General features: G+C 34.9%; 1 protein-coding gene across 1 annotated transcript in view; it reads right to left on the minus strand.

The window, feature by feature from the left end:
• FAT4 (FAT atypical cadherin 4) overlaps positions 1 to 16,421 on the minus strand; it is a 175,353-nt gene that overhangs the window by 24,761 nt on the left and 134,171 nt on the right. Inside the window, exons 9-10 of the mRNA XM_043568869.1 lie at positions 11,756 to 16,105; positions 642 to 746 (exon numbers count right to left, since the gene is read on the minus strand). Of these exons, the coding sequence (XP_043424804.1) occupies positions 642 to 746; positions 11,756 to 16,105 (4,455 nt within the window). The remainder of the gene's footprint in view (positions 1 to 641; positions 747 to 11,755; positions 16,106 to 16,421) is intronic.

The following is a 16,421-nucleotide window of genomic DNA, read 5'->3' on the forward strand; positions in this document are numbered from 1 at the left end:
GTCTCAGTGCTGGATAACATTTGAGTGAGATCTGAAAGAAATCTTTTAGTTCATTCCAGTATGGTCAATAGATACTAATGTGTTAAAAAAAAATTGTAACAACTTTCTTTTTCAAAAAAGACATTATTAGTCTGAATTTTGATTAGTTATTTGGTAGTATCTACAAAAAGCCTGTCATGAAAATTGCATGTCTAGTTATTAAATCCTTCTATTAGAAGTGGATTAATTAATGTAAAAAAAAAAGCAAAACAAAACAAAAACCAATTCGATTAATTATCCTTAAAGATTTTAAGTAGGGAGTGACGTCATAGAGTGCTTTAAAAGATTTTTTCTTTGATATGTTCCAGGCTAAAAAGAAGTCATCCATAAATATTGAAGGGAAATGTCCTGAGGAGACAACATCAAATTCAATTATCTTGCATCAATTGCTTTTCTAGTAATAATCAAAGCAATATATTCAAGGGCATTCCATAATTAACTTTTTAAAAAAGTATCAAACCTTTGTACCTTCATTTTGCTAAAACCTCCTGTGTAAAACAACGAATATTTTCTTAATCACTCATGGCCACAATAAAATAAAATTGCTAAACTGTATGCCAAAATAGATTGATATTTTATATCAATAAATAAGCTGAACTCACCAAATGGACAATGGCAATAGTATGACTCCACACCACTTTGGCAGGAACCTCCATTAAAACAGGGGTTACATTCACAGTAATTGACTGAAGATTCACACAGTTTCCCTGAAAAGTATCAAATTCATTTTAAAAAAATCTTATGCAAAAATATTGATACCATTACTGCATCACCATATGTAAAAATCTGTTCTGAGAGATCATATCTTGGAGAAAAGAAATATAAGAACATTTTACTTGCCATGAGAAAATTGGAATACCTCAGAGTTCAAAATCCTATTTACTTGTCTCAGCGTAAAGATGTGCATTAAAATAGTTGGGAAATAATTTGTATAATCATCTTGGAAGGAACTACTGTTTTCAGGAAAATCACAAATGTGAACATATTTAAATGTTTTCACTGAACTTATTTTCTCTTGTCAGTGTTGCTTCTTTTTTCAATTTTATAATGAGATTTGAAAGTTCTATAGTATAATTCTCACTGTAGAGATTCCCTTGACTCAGATTTTTTTAAAGGTAAGAATCAATTTCGTTTAGCTTATTTGTCAAACTAAAATATTTTCCCTCTCCGAAATATCCCTTCACTTAAAAATTTCTGTTGTAAAACAGAATAAGAAATCCAGAAACACATCATATATTTCAAATACTTAAGATTTACTCTTGACTACAAGTTATGGATACCTTGTCTTTTTTCTAAAACATTCATACACAACCAGCACATCATTCAGTATCCAAGAACTCCTCATAGATCTTAAATCCATTAATATTAACTATTACTGGCCATTTTCTAAGATGGGGATATGGCAGTCAAAAAAAAAAAAAAGCAGGTAAGTGTCAGAACAAGGCATTTCCATTTTAATGGGGGAGATTAATCCAAACAATAGGAAACTTTTATATTTCACAGATGAAAAAGAAGAGGCTCTTGAAGTCTAATATTTTCCCTAAGAAATTGCAAAACTATGGCACAAGACCAATGTAGGTCTGTTCCCATATCTAGGTTTTGCAAAGCTATGGGTGAATACTTTACCACTTGGTAGGCCAAATTTAGAGTTTATGTTTTTGGTTGTTCTAATGTCACTTTTCTATAATTTTAAAATACTGTAATGACTTATTTGTTAGAATAGCTTCTAGTTTTCCAATTCCCAGAAACAGTAAGATGGTATAGAGTTCTTTGTTAATTTCCACTTAATGATATGAGGGTTTAGTTACTTAATTAAATAGAGTTTTTTTGCAGAAAATTATTTTCTACTTCCTAGTATAAGAACTAGAAATGTTTCTATGAGCATAGATAATCCATTTTATCATGATTACTATGCTTAAAACATAGTCAAAATTTTGTTTAATTTAGTTCTGTTTTTGTGGCTTGATTATGTAGCCACAATTGTTCCAGTTAAAATTATAAGCATGAGTCAGAATGTATGACATTGCTAACTAAACATGTTTCTCTACATCATAGGGTCATAAACAACATTTTTTCTTTATAAATGAAATTGGGAACCTCCTTAAAAGGTAAAACAGTAACAATTTTAGAATACCTTTCCATTCTAAAGGGAAATAATGAAAATAACCAAGTTACCAATCTAGAGGCACAGAAATTGGTTTTAAGCATTATAGCAATTAGTTACATTTGAGAAACAGGCAGAAGAACTTTATTATAAGCCTGTACAATATCATAAGAGAGATGCTATGTCATAGAACTCTTTCCTGTGGCGTTTTCCAATTGGATTTCGGACAGACCATTCTAGACAAGTGAATTTTCTTTAATAAAATATTAGTATTGCCCAATAAATAAGGCCTATGGGCTGTACTTTTAATTATTTATTTGCTATCAGGAAAGTCATATCCACTACTTGTATTTTTCTCCACTATAAGAACATAATTTTCACATGTGCTATGGGACTAAATAAGGTTTCATTTTCTTTTTTTTTTCCTTTTGAAAATTTCTTTTAGAATTATGTTAAAAGTAGCATGTATTGAGTACAGTTGTTCTTGAACAATACAGGGTTTTTAAGGAAGCCGACCCCCCCCTCAGTTGAAAATCCACATATAACTTTTGACTCCCCCAAGAGTTAATTACTAACAGCCTGCTGTCGATCAGAAGCCTTGCCAATAACATAGTCAATTAACACGTTTTATATATGTATTAATATACTGTATTTTTATAATAAAGTAACCTTGAGAAAATAAAATGTTATTAAGAAAATGAAAAGGAAGGAGAAAATACGTTTATAATACTGTACTATATTTATCAAAAAAAAAATATATATATACATGCGAGGTGGACCCTGCACAGTTCAAAAGTGTATTGTTTAAGGGTCATGTGTACATAGATTAACATACTGGACAAATGCAGTCAGTAGAACACTTATATTGTGAAAAGTTAGTGGGTTCCAAAATTACAGCTTTACTTTTTGATGACTGGAAACGGGGAGCAAAGAGTAACCAATTTAGGGAGCACGGGCATGAACGATACTCAAATATTTGGACTTAAATTTCCTCCAAGAAAAATATCTGTGTATAAAAGCCCAAGTCATTGATACTATAAATCTCAAATACATCCTCTTTAGAATCCTGTTGGGAAAGACTACCTTTTAAACTTGTGGTGTAAACAACAACAACAAAAGAAAATCAGGTGGGTTTTTTTGTTTTTTTGGTTTTTTTGTAATTTATATAAATTAGCTATCTTATTTACCCCTCACAAAATTAGAATTTAATATAGACATCTGCATTTAATTTAAATATATACTATAGGCTATTTTAGTCCAAAATTAAAAATGGAAAAAAAAAACAAATTAGGTAGACTTACTCATGTATTAAAACATATAGCAACTATGGAAATTGCAGAAGAAACTACAAACTAAGAAAATATTAGTTTGAGAATGAATTTCTTTTAAAAGTTAAAATAAATTCTCAATGGATTCTGATTCTTTGAGTATACAACAATTTAAATAGACAGTTGTAAGAGAAAAATTCAGTCTTTCATTTTACGTTTTAATTGAAACCAGAGCTTTATTTTCTTACTTTTCCCTAGTAGATAAATATTTTTAAAAATGTGAAAAGTGACTTTGGTAGGGGTTAAATAAATGGATTTATTGTTGAGTTTGAGAAAAATAGTCTTAAATGTTGGTATTACAGTATGTAAGTTATTTACCATTCAAAAATTGAGTTTGAGTACTCCATTTAATGAGGTTTTTTTTTAATACTTAGTGAATTTAAAAGAAGTTGCCATACTAGATACAAAGACATAGTTTAAAAAACTCAATGTTGAAATTTAAATTATTATTAAAAAGACTTGTGTAATGAAGAAAGATGTCATAATTTTACGTAGAATCAAAAGAAAGCCTTCAGTTGCAAATTTCTTAGGTTTGGAAAGTTCATGCTCTATTATCCAGTTAGAAGTCAGCAGCAAGTTCTGTAAACATCTATCTACTTAAATACTCGTGTTAATGGCATAATGTTTATTAGAGAATGCAGCAGTTTGAATTACTCTAACATAGAAAATAATCTGATGTGTTGGAGAATCCATATAAAGCTAAATCTTGGGTCATTAACTTAATTAAAGCTGCAAGTCTATTAACAATATTTGCCATAGCCTTGAGGCTTTGAAGTATACTGATAAGGCTTGCACAAAGAAAAGGATCTCAGACTCAAAGATCTGGAACTCAAAAGGCCTTGTTCTATTAAGATACGTTAGTTGTGACAGCAGTTGTTTACAATCTTAAACTGGTCTAAGTCCTTTGACATCCATCAATTAATTGTGCTGATATAAATTATTTATCATAGATAGAAGGATGTGTGCTTCAAGAAGTATAAGCTCTTAGCACCTGGAGAATAGGAATGCTGAAGATAATGCATAATTGGAGGCCAGTGTATCTACAGACTTTCCAAGATTATAGTTTAAACTTAAAAAATAGATTTAGCATGTATCTTCACGTTTGGGGCAGAAGTTATGATGAATTCATAAACTGACTGTTCTGTGATCACCTATGGTCTTTTCAACAAGGATGCATATTCAAGTTTCATTCATTCCAACGGAACATTTCAGTGTTGATTATGTGGAGCAGCACACTTATTCTCATCTGCTAATTTGTCCAGCTATGAGAATATGATTTCTGATATCTGACAGTCCATGTAGGCTTCACTTTAATATCTTACACTGTATGTAATATATTATATCACAACGAATATTATTTTTGAACCTCTTGTATTTGTACATAGGTAGAAAGGAGACTATGTGAAACTATTAAAGTCCATTTTATATCTAAATTGATTATACTATTAATAAATATAATTCTACAGGAATGCAAGCTGGTGCAGCCACTCTGGAAAACAGTATGGAGGTTCCTCAAAAAACTAAAAATAGAACTACCCTACGACCCAGAAATTGCACTACTAGGCATTTATCCAAGGGATACAGGGGTGCTGTTTCGAAGGGACACATGCACCCCTGTGTTTATAACAGCACTATCAACAATACCCAAAGTATGGAAAGAGCCCAAATGTCCATCAATGGATGAATGGATGAAGAAGAGGTGGTATATATATACAATGGAGTATTACTTGGCAATCAAAAAGAATGAAATCTTGCCATTTGCAACTACGTGGATGGAACTGGAGGGTATTTTGCTAAGTAAAATTAGTCAGAGAAAGACAAAAATCATATGACTTCACTGATATGAAGAGACAAAACAAAAACACTGATATTTAAGAGACAAAACAGATGAACATAAGGGAAGGGAAACAAAAATAATATGAAAACAGGGAGGGGGACAAAACAGAAGAGACTCATAAATATGGAGAACAAACTGAGGGTTGCTGGAGGGGGTGTGGGAGGGGGAATGGGCTAAATGGATAAGGGGCACTAAGGAATCTACTCCTGAAATCATTGTTGCATTATATGCTAACTAATTTAGATTTAAATTTAAAAAATAAATAAAGTAAATTAAAAATTAAAAAAATAAATAAATCTAATTCTATGATATATATGTTATTTATTCTGAATATTTATGCTTATAAGCTTTTTTACTATTTTTGCAGAAAGTAGCTTTTATTCACACTATTAAATGTTTCCTATTATTGTGAAAAAAACTATGAAGATAGCTCATCTAAATATCCTAATCAAATAGTATTTTGTTTTATTACATCAAGAGAAAGCAAAAATATCATGTTTAAGAGCTGCTAGAAAGAAAGGCAAAGGGGAAAAATATTTTATTTTTGTATTTTAAAACATGTACAAATACAATTTCAATGAGGCTACAAGATGATGATGTATAATCACATTCATAATATCCATGACAAGTTTACAAATACATGTTTGTTTTCTGCAGAAATAAGAAGCATTTAAGCTTCTGGAAACCTCTTATTAATGCTTTTATAAGTTGCAAATCATATTTTAAAGTAAAGTAATCAAAACAAGAAATGAGCCACTCTTCCGTATCTTCCAGAAATTTTCATTTCCTATCTATTCGCTACATTTTGTTTATGTTCTATGGTTTTCTTGTCACATGATCATTGACAACATCCATGTATGACTGTTGTGATTTTGAAAGAATGACTCAGTTACAACTCCCATCTTCATGAAAGCAAATGTTTGCCAAGTTTTTCAGTAAAATTACTATGCACAACCTGTTTATAACTTTATATATGTCTGGAAAAAAATTCCTATTTATACTGTCAAATGTCATAAAAGTGATGAATGGACATATCTCATCCTCTGAAATATCAGGACTTACTTGAGAGCATAGGAAAACTTCTCCATATGGTAATACACCCTGGCACGACTCCAAATACCACACCTAAAATGCATCCAGATGTGTGAAAGTGGATGGGAAAGGTTAAAGGGGCTATGAACTAATTCTGTTAAGAGAGACCCAGATTTGGGAATAAGCTCCATCTACCTGCTGCATTTTATAACACCATCCATTCCTATATGTGAATGACTTAATGCAACATTGTGCTACAAACAGTGGAAGCCTAGAGCAGGAAGACAAATGATAAGTGGTTACTGACTCTAATTGTGCTTTCTAATTAGTCTTCTTAAATGCGAGAAACTTTCATTTGTATAGGAAAAGAAATACTGGATTTGTAGTTGTTAATTTCCTCTGGAGGAGGAACTGAGGCATGTTATGAACTTCTGAGGTATGAATATATGAAAGATATTCTCTTTTGATTTACTGAGGTATATATCAACAATGATGTAATTTCTGGTATTGTTAAACCTTGCGAAAATCTAGAAATTAATTTTTCACATGTCCTGTACTATTGATTCATTCTGTCGAATAACCTGTATTATAGTGAATCAAAGTTTCACTTAGTGACATAAAAATTAAATTATAGAACAGTTTTTTAATAATGAAACATGAAGTGATTGTTACTGAATATGAAGTCTCACTATTTTTTTTTTCAATTTCCTTTTGGTCATTTTTCTAGTAATTAGGAAAAAGAGATCAGAAAGACAAGTTATACAAGCAAATTCATTCCCTCTAAATCACTCATTCATTTAAAAAAATCCTTATTTCATATGTATTATGTGATGCTATGATAACCAACTGGAAAATAAAATTTAAAATATATATATGGTATATACATATATATCAGGACTATACTGGTGGCAATGTGGTAATCACTACATCCCTTCATATCTTTTTATTGTGTTTGTTCCATAATTTTCATTTTTATACTTATACCTCTAGAGGACGTTCACACAAAATCCTTGTTCAGCTAACACTTAACCACCCCCTGTAGGATTCTTAGGATAAAGTCTCTTGGTTTGTGTCAGTGCAGAAACCACTCACTCTTTCAATCTTCAGCACAGTTTCTAACTTCATATGAAATATGCAGTGGTTGTGTGTGTGTGTGTGTGTGTGTGTGAGAGAGAGAGAGAGAGAGAGAGAGAGAGAGAGAGAGAGAGATGGGGAAATATCTAAGGATTATTTTAAACATAAAGTTTAAGAAAATCTCACAGTTTCAATTTGTAATGCCACAGACTTTAAAAACCGTTAAAGGGGGGATGCCTGGGTGGCTCAGTTGGTTAAGCATCCTACTTTGGCTCAGGTCATGATCTCACGGTTCATGAGTTCAAGCCCCACGTTGGGCTCTGTGCAGACAGCTGGGGGCCTGGAGCCTGCTTCAGATTTTGTGTCTCCCTAATCTCTCTGCTCCTCCCCTGCTCACACTCTGTCTCTCTCTCAAAAATAAATAAATATTAAAAAAATTAAAACCATTAAAGAAATACAGATTAAATTACAAAACAGTAATAAATAAAAAATATAGGTGATTGGAAATAGTTCTCATGATCTGATATTGATATACACAGGCTTTGGAGAAAGCTTTACTAAAGCATTAGTACTTAATTAATATTAACAAAACTAAAGCTGACTGCAATAAATATTTTTAAAAATTCATTCTATGAGGTACACATATGCTTAAGTATCAGTCTTGTCTTATGGCTGATTAGCTCTTTAAGATGTTTTGATGGATTTACTCCATCTTCCTTAAGTCAGGTTAGCTGGTAAAGACTCCCTGGAAGGAGTAACTGAAAATGATCTTTCAGGCATTACCTTTACAAAGAATTAAACAGATACAGACATTTGAACAATACATTCTTCATTTAGTGTATGGAATAACAATTTGTCACTATGTTTCCTATAAAACAAAACAAAACTAAAACTATCAGACTTGAATGATCTGCTAGTTTTACTGGATGGACTGTGCATGTAGAATTTAAAACAATGAATTACATGAATTCAAAAAATTAAAGATCCATATTAATCATTCGACTTTGTTTTTTTACATCATTCTTGATCAGTTGGATTATCTCCAAGTATGCAAATGAAGACTAAAATGAGCTACGAAGAGGGACAGTATGTAAAATTACATAGTAATTGCAAACTATTTTTGTAACTTCAAATAACTTTCCTAACAGACAGAGGTTATCATCTAATCTTTGGAAGCTTTGGCTCTAGAGTCACCTGAGTGTAGGCTAAGTTTTCTACAACATAAAATAGGAGTAATAATAGTATCTTTCTATGCCAGATATTATCTCTTGACACTCAGCATCATTCCTATCCTTCTGAAGTACAGGGCCTGGGAGTCACAAAACTCTCTTTTCTAGACTCCTGTCCAGCAGGGCTCAGGTTTAGATTCTGCCAGGGGGTGAGTTGAATGATATCTGAAGAGTGAAAGCAAAGCAGGGGCTGTTTTGTGACTCTTTGCAGACTGCAGGTAGACAAGATGATCAGTTGTGGTTTCTTGCAGTATCTGCAACGTTCTTATTGCTGAAGTTGGTGGTGAATTTTCCTGACCTTCATTCTTAGGCAGTTTAACGATATTGTAAGCCATTTCCAAGTACTAAGTACCTTCCTACCTAGAAGTCTGGGAGTAATTTCAGTTCTTGACCAATCTCACTCCAATACACTATCTCATATGCTTTTTGTGAGGATCCAGTAGAAAAACGTACAAAAAGTTCTCAAAAGATATGGACTTGCCATAATACTCTATAGCAAATACAAACAAATGTGTGATGAAGAATTACATATAGAAATCACATATAAGAAAAAATATAAAAATTGTATACATATAAAAAAGTATGTGATGAAGAATCACATAAATAAAAAAAAGTGGAAAGAAGTCAAGTTTATAGTCAAGACTCATTTAGACCATCTTGTGTGCCATGCAAGAGGCAAGTTATTTAATCTCTTTTAACCTATCTGAGACCCAATATTCCAATATTTTTTGCCCTTAAAATAAGAATAATAATAGTGATAATACAGTTTCATTGAATTTTGAGAACTAAATGAATAACTAAGTGAATAATAATGTCTATGATGCAAAGACTTTAAGAAGTGCTTTTTTTTTTTTTAAGTTTATTTATCTATATTGAGAGAGTAAGAGAGAGCACAAGCTGGGAAGGGACAGAGAGGGAGAGACAGAATCCCAGCCAGGCTCTGTGCTATCAGCGGAGAGCCCAATGCAGGGCTTGAACTAATGAACTGAGAGATCATGACCTGAGCCAAGATCAAGAGTGGGATGGTTAATCAACTGAACCACCCAAGCTCCCCTAAAGCAGTGCTTTAAATAGCCACCTAATAAATGATATGCATATTTCATAATGAAAAGAAAGGTTTTCCTAAAAGTTTCAACTACTACATTTAGAAAAGTAGGCAATGTACTTTTAAATCTAATGTAATGAAGAAAGAAAGAATTAATGTTAAAGAATTAGTTCTATGCCCAATCATGAAGCAACATTTATGCTGCAATCAGCATATGGTGCTTTTGCTCATACCCACGGTACTTTCCCTGTTTCCCATCTACTACCAAATGCCTTCACACATTTTTCATTTTAGGACTAAGTATAAACTCATTTTAAATCTAAATGTGAATGAGCATATTATACTAAAATGGACAAAAATAATCCTTATTGTTGAATTTTCAACAGAGGAAGTAATTTTTGGGGTTGGAGTAGGAAAGATTGAGGAAGATTTTCTAGAAATTCTGAACTGATAACTTAGATGGAGCCAAATTACTCACGATGCTAAGAATACAACTGTAGTAGGATTCACAACTTGTGCATTGAGGCTTCCGTCTTTTTAGAAATTCTGTGCTGCCCCTCTATAACACCACTACTAATACAACTAATTTACATTACTAGTTATTGAATGGTGGACACTCTGGTGAGCATTTTACAAGCATTATCTTTATTCATTACCACAAGCCTGAAAGATAAGTAAATACGATTAATCTCATTTTGCAGATGGAGAAATTGAAGGTCAGCAAGGTTAAATGACTTTCCAAAAGCTATAGTTAAATCAAATACTATCAAATTCCTGATTGTTTTCATTACACATTATTGTTGCACCTTTTCTTCATCTATACTTCAAGGATATTATTTTGTTAATAGGCAAAGCTTGTATGTTAAACCTTGACTCATTCACACTTGCTTTATGTCACTATCAAGCAATTCAATTCTTCAAATATAAAACCATTAGTATATACATGATGGCACCTATTTGAAAACACAATATCTAAATGTATTTTCTTATAAAAACTTCTTTTGAATATTATTCTGCAAGATATTTACCAAATTAAAAAAAAAAAAAACTATGTCCTGGTTTTATCTATTTCGCTGGTACTTTAAATTGTGTTTATAAACCCTGCAAAGCAACCCAATGTAATATATATGGACTAACAATGTATAGTGTGCAAATGACAGCAGAGAATTTTTCTCTCCTCAGACTTATTAAAAGTATAGTATTTACACACATTGAAGGTGAACCAACCACTGATCAGTTAGTAGATAGATGATAGATGATAGCTAGCTAGCTAATTAGAGACAGAAACTTATAGAGATATATGTATATTTGTACATCATACCCTGTTAAAATGCCAAAGACTAGTGAAACATATTTGCTGCTGTATGTTTTATTATGCTTCTAAAATGTCAAGGTAAATTGTGGTTCAGTTCTGTTGTGATTTTCCAGAGAAGTCAGGTATTATGCCTTCTACCTGACTAGTAGAAATACATGGCATTTTAATTTCAATCTTAACACATTTCTCTTGCTGCCCTCAAATATGGATCAAATTTCAGTAATAATGATAATGATTTTAAAAAATCATAAAAATGATGAAGATACACCAAAAAAAACGATGACGATAAAATAAAAGAATCAACAACCATTGTTGACATATTTAGGACATCAAATGGTCCAGGCCTTATGCCTTAGACTTGAGAACACTCTTATTTGAAGACATTATATGGTTTTTGCTCTTGTACAAGACATTTAGCAGATTGAGAGCCTAAACTCTGGAAATAACTGTGTAGGCTTACCACCTGACTCTATGACAAATCTGGGTCATCTTAGAAAACTGACTTACCTTCTCTCTCCTTCAGCTTCGCTATCTGTATAAACTGGAAAATATTTATCCCAACCTCATGGGTCTCTTGTGAAAAGTAAGTAAAATAAATACAGGTAAAGTCCTGAGAACAGTGTAGGCCAATAGTAAGTACTTAAAGCATTTGCTATGATTATGGAAAACCATTTAAAAATGACAAAACACACTGCTTTCTACTATACTTGACATGACTAAAGCCTTAGTGAAAAAGCCAAACATTGTCATACCTGTGTATCCAGTTTTGCAAACACAGTTGAAGCTTCCTGGAACATTTTGGCAGACAGCACCGTTCTTGCAGGGACCAGGCAGGCACTCATTGACATCTCTCTCACAGGCCCTGCCAGTGAAGCCATCTGGGCAGCTGCAGGAAAATCCTCCCACTAAATTGTGACAGGTCCCACCATTGTGGCAAGGGGATGGAAGGCATTCATCTATATCTATTTCACACCAGCTACCAGCATAACCTGGCAGACACTTGCATAAGAAAGGCCGCAGAGGTTCGTTTGCCACAATGATGACTGGGAGACTCTCGTGGCTCTTTAATACAGAGCTCACAGCCAGTCTTCTTATACAGCTGCCTCCATTCTGACATGGGCCGTGAACACATGAGTCATGATCCACAGATTCTACCTTCACTCCACTCTGCCGGAGAAGGATCTCTTTGATGCTTTCAAAGAAGGTGGCTACACCACTGGGATTCACATACTGATTATTGTTTCGTTTCACAGCTGCTAAAAGAAACGTTCTATTGTTCTCCTCGTATGCACCATAAAGTTGCACAGCAGTCCCTAAGCCTGTCAGTTGGGAACTGGCAATGCGTAGAAAATGAAGGTAGTGGTTAGTCAAGAAGTCCTTTACTGTTGGAATGCTGAGACGCAGTAGGATGCTGTTATCCACAGTAGCATTAGAAAATCCAGCAAAGAAAACTCGGATATTGCTCGTGACTGTGCTGTGAACTCCATCACTGCTAAGGACAGTGAGATCAAATGTGCCGTCTGTTGACCTTGGCTGTGAATTCAGATCACAAGTACCCCTTGGAATACTGAACAGGCTTGTAACTCCTGAAGTAAGGGAGCAGTGGAAGGTATCTAACACATCCGGATCCTGCGGCTTCACAGAGCCTAATATCCCGCCAGGAAATAAATTGCCATAATAATTAACAAATATCTCCACAGTCCGAGACTGTGAAGGATTGTCATTTTGGTCTATAACTGTGATATGCACGGTTCCTGTGGAAGACATTTGAGGAACACCAGAATCCCTAGTAATCACAGACAGGTAGAAGTCTGCAATCTGTTCTCTGTCAATCTCTCTGGTTGTGCTCAGAACTCCAGCAGTGTTCAGACTAAAATAATTGGTGGCAGGACCTGTGCTCAGCAAGTAATAGGTAAAAGGGCCTTGATTTGGAGGGAGATCAGGATCAGTGGACTGAAGGGTCATCACCAGAGTTCCTGGGCGTTTGTTTTCCATAACTTCACCTTCACTGATGGTCAACATAGGTCCATTATCATTTATATCTTCTAGGGTAACTAACAGGGAGGCACTTCCTGTAGCGGAGGGGGTCCCTGAATCAATAGCCAACACCGTGAGATTATAGACAGGTAGGGTTTCTCTGTCTAGTTCTGCTGTGACAGTGATCTGTCCCGTCTGTGGATTAATGGAAAAGGCACCATTTTCGTTCCCTGATCCAATGAAGTAAGAAAACCTGCTCCAGCTGGGGACAGAGTCTGAGTCAAAGGCACTGACAAATGTCACATGGGTTCCAGTTGGGACCCCTTCACTGATCTGAACACTGTAGATGTTTAAACTAAAAATGGGTGGGTCATTGGCATCAAGTACAGTGATGTTTACAGTGACCTCGTCTATATCGGCACCTCTAATGCTGCCAGAATTCTTGGCCAGTACCTTCAAAGATACCCTCTCTTCTTTTTCCCTATCGAGAAGGCCAGAAACATAAATCTGCCCAGTCTTCTTATTGATCTGGAAACCCTTCTTCCTACTGTTACCAAAAATCAAATAGTGTACCTCCCCATCAGTGCCCAGATCACGGTCGCTGGCAAACACTTCTCCAACAATTGTGCCTTTGGGAGCTGCTTCTGAGATTTCAAAATAGTAAAGTTTGGAAACAAAGCGAGGCACGTACTCATTTGTCCCTTTTAATTGTATATTAACAGTGGCAAAACTGCACCTTTCTTCATCAGGGACATTGAAGGCTTTCACAGTAAGATGGTAGCTCTGCTTGGTTTCAAAATCCAAGAAGCCTTGAGTGGTGATGACTCCTGTGTTAGGGTCAATGACAAAGAGGTCACTGTCAGATGACTGGACAGTGTATGCAATGACAGCATTGGTTCCGGAATCAGCATCTGTAGCATTTAGGTGGATGACTGTTGTTCCACTTGGGGCATTTTCCAAAACAGTAGGAAAATATTCATCAGGGAAGAATACCGGAGAATTGTCATTCACATCGATCACATTTACAGTCACGCTGCAGTAACCAGTTCTTGCAACCCATCCTCCATCTGTTGCAGTAATAGTCATCTCATGTTTCTGGCACAGTTCATAATCAAGAGCTTTGGCTAGTGTTAATATACCTGTGGAGGAATTGATTGCAAAAATGCCTTCTTCGTTTCCTGAAGAAATACTGTACCTAATTAAGCCATTCATCGCTGCATCTCTGTCTCTTGCAGAAACGGTTCTGACAATGGCCCCGATACTATGGCTTTCAGGGATGGTTGCAGTCATGTGACTTTGAGAGAATTCGGGCGTATGGTAGTTTTCCTCAGTGACAATTATTTGAACAGTTGCTTGGGATGAAAGCGGAGGGTTTCCTTTATCTCTCGCGGTGACAGTAATCACAAAGTTTTGATTTAAGTCAGAGATCAGGGAAGATGCTACTGAAATCCACCCTGTACTGTTGTCCAACTTGAATTTTCCGAAATGATTTTCATTAGAAATCAGATACTCCACTTCAGAATTCAGTCCAAAATCTCTATCATCTACTGCTGTAACTTTGATTAACTTCGTACCGACTTTAACATTTTTGGTGACTGGAGTAAAATATTTACCTTTAAGAAACTGTGGTGCATTGTCATTACTGTCCACTGTGTTGATGGTGACTGTTGTCTCACTGAGTAATGAAGGATTACCTCGATCTGAAGATGTCACTATAAAACTGTGTCTGTTGATGTTCACATTACTGGTGCCACTGACATTTTGGTATTTTAAGACCTGTTTATTGAAAATCTCTCCTGTGGTGGCGTTAATCCTGAAATACTCTGACTGAGATTTTATAAAATAAAAAACTTGCCCATTTGATCCCTCATCAGGATCTGTTGCAGATACCTGAGTCACTTTGGAGCCAATTTCAGTAAGTTCAGGACAATCTAAATAGTAAGAGGGTCTGCTAAATCTTGGAGCATTGTCATTGACATCTGTCACAAATATTGTGACATCGGTACTTACAGTCCACCCAGAATCATGTGCGGAAACTCGGATTCTGTAACGGTCCGTATCTTCTCTATTTAAAGGTCTGCTAATTACAATATCCCCTGTGCTGGGATTAATTGTAAATGGAAGACTTGTGTCCGTTATGGAATATCTACTGATTGCATTTACACCAATGTCTTCGTCAGAAGTTGTGACACGTGTAACTGTGTATCCTAAAGGGGAATTTTCAGGAACATAGGCACTAAATATTTGAGAGAACCTTGGGGCATTGTCATTTTCATCTAAAATGTTAATGATGACTTTTACTGAGGTACTCTGAGAAGGGGAGCCTTTGTCCGAGGACTTTATGGTGAGCACATACTGCGATATTTTTTCCCTGTCTAACGACCGAATGCTTCTAATTTCGCCAGTGGCGTGATTAATAGTGAAACTATGTTCTTTGTTGCCATTAACGATTTCATAATCTAACTGTCCATTGGGTCCACTATCCTTATCCATTGCTGAAACAGTAAGAATTTTTCGAGGGGAGAGGTTTTCCAATATTTCAGATACAAATGGATCTTCCTTAAAAACTGGGGAGTTATCATTGACATCTAATACTGTTAAGTCAAGTTTCTCATAAGAGGATAGAGGAGGGAAGCCTCCATCTCTGGCCTCTATCCATATAACATATTTTTGTATCTTTTCAAAATCTAGAGGTTGACTAATGGACACTTGCCCTGTTAACTGATCGATTTGGAATGTACTGCCGAGATTCCCACTTGCAATATAATAGGACAAAGGTTCTCCTCTCAAGGAGGACCCAGTAACGGTGGTGACAAGAGTGCCGACTGGCTGGTTTTCAGGGAACATGAAAGTCTGTTCCTTGGCTCTGACTTTAGGGAAATCTGCCTTGTTCACAAACCTAACAGTCACTGTGGTAGAATCTGTCTTTGGAAATGAGCCACCGTCTTTTACATGTACAGAAAATGTCACTTCTGAAGCCCCGTTTAGTGGTCCAGCTGCCATAATAGCTCCCCTCAGTGGGTCAATGTGAAATTTTTCAGAGTTTCTGCCCGAAAGAGAATAATGCAGCTCAGAATTGGGTCCAATATCAGCATCTGTGACTGTAACCGCAAAGACGAAGGAACCTATAAAAGATGGAGCGTACAGTTATAATCACATGGAACCCAAACAAAACATTTGATAGTGGATTAATGTATACAAAGTATTATATTGCTCCCTAGTATAACTTAATTTTCTCATGATTACTGGGAAGAACAGTAACTCCTATATTATCTCTGAAGTTCCCAAGTCAAATCTACTTAATGGTAGTCTTTAGGGGCTGACCTGCCATTTTCTAACTAAAACCCATATGGTCTACTAGATTTAATACTTTCCAGTATGCCTTTGAGAAAAGTACAGTGAAGAGCAATGGCTAATCATTCAGAATTATAGTTCCTAGGA

Source organism: Prionailurus bengalensis, chromosome B1, assembly GCF_016509475.1.
Source record: "Prionailurus bengalensis isolate Pbe53 chromosome B1, Fcat_Pben_1.1_paternal_pri, whole genome shotgun sequence".
In the NCBI taxonomy this organism is placed as follows: Eukaryota; Metazoa; Chordata; class Mammalia; order Carnivora; family Felidae; genus Prionailurus; species Prionailurus bengalensis.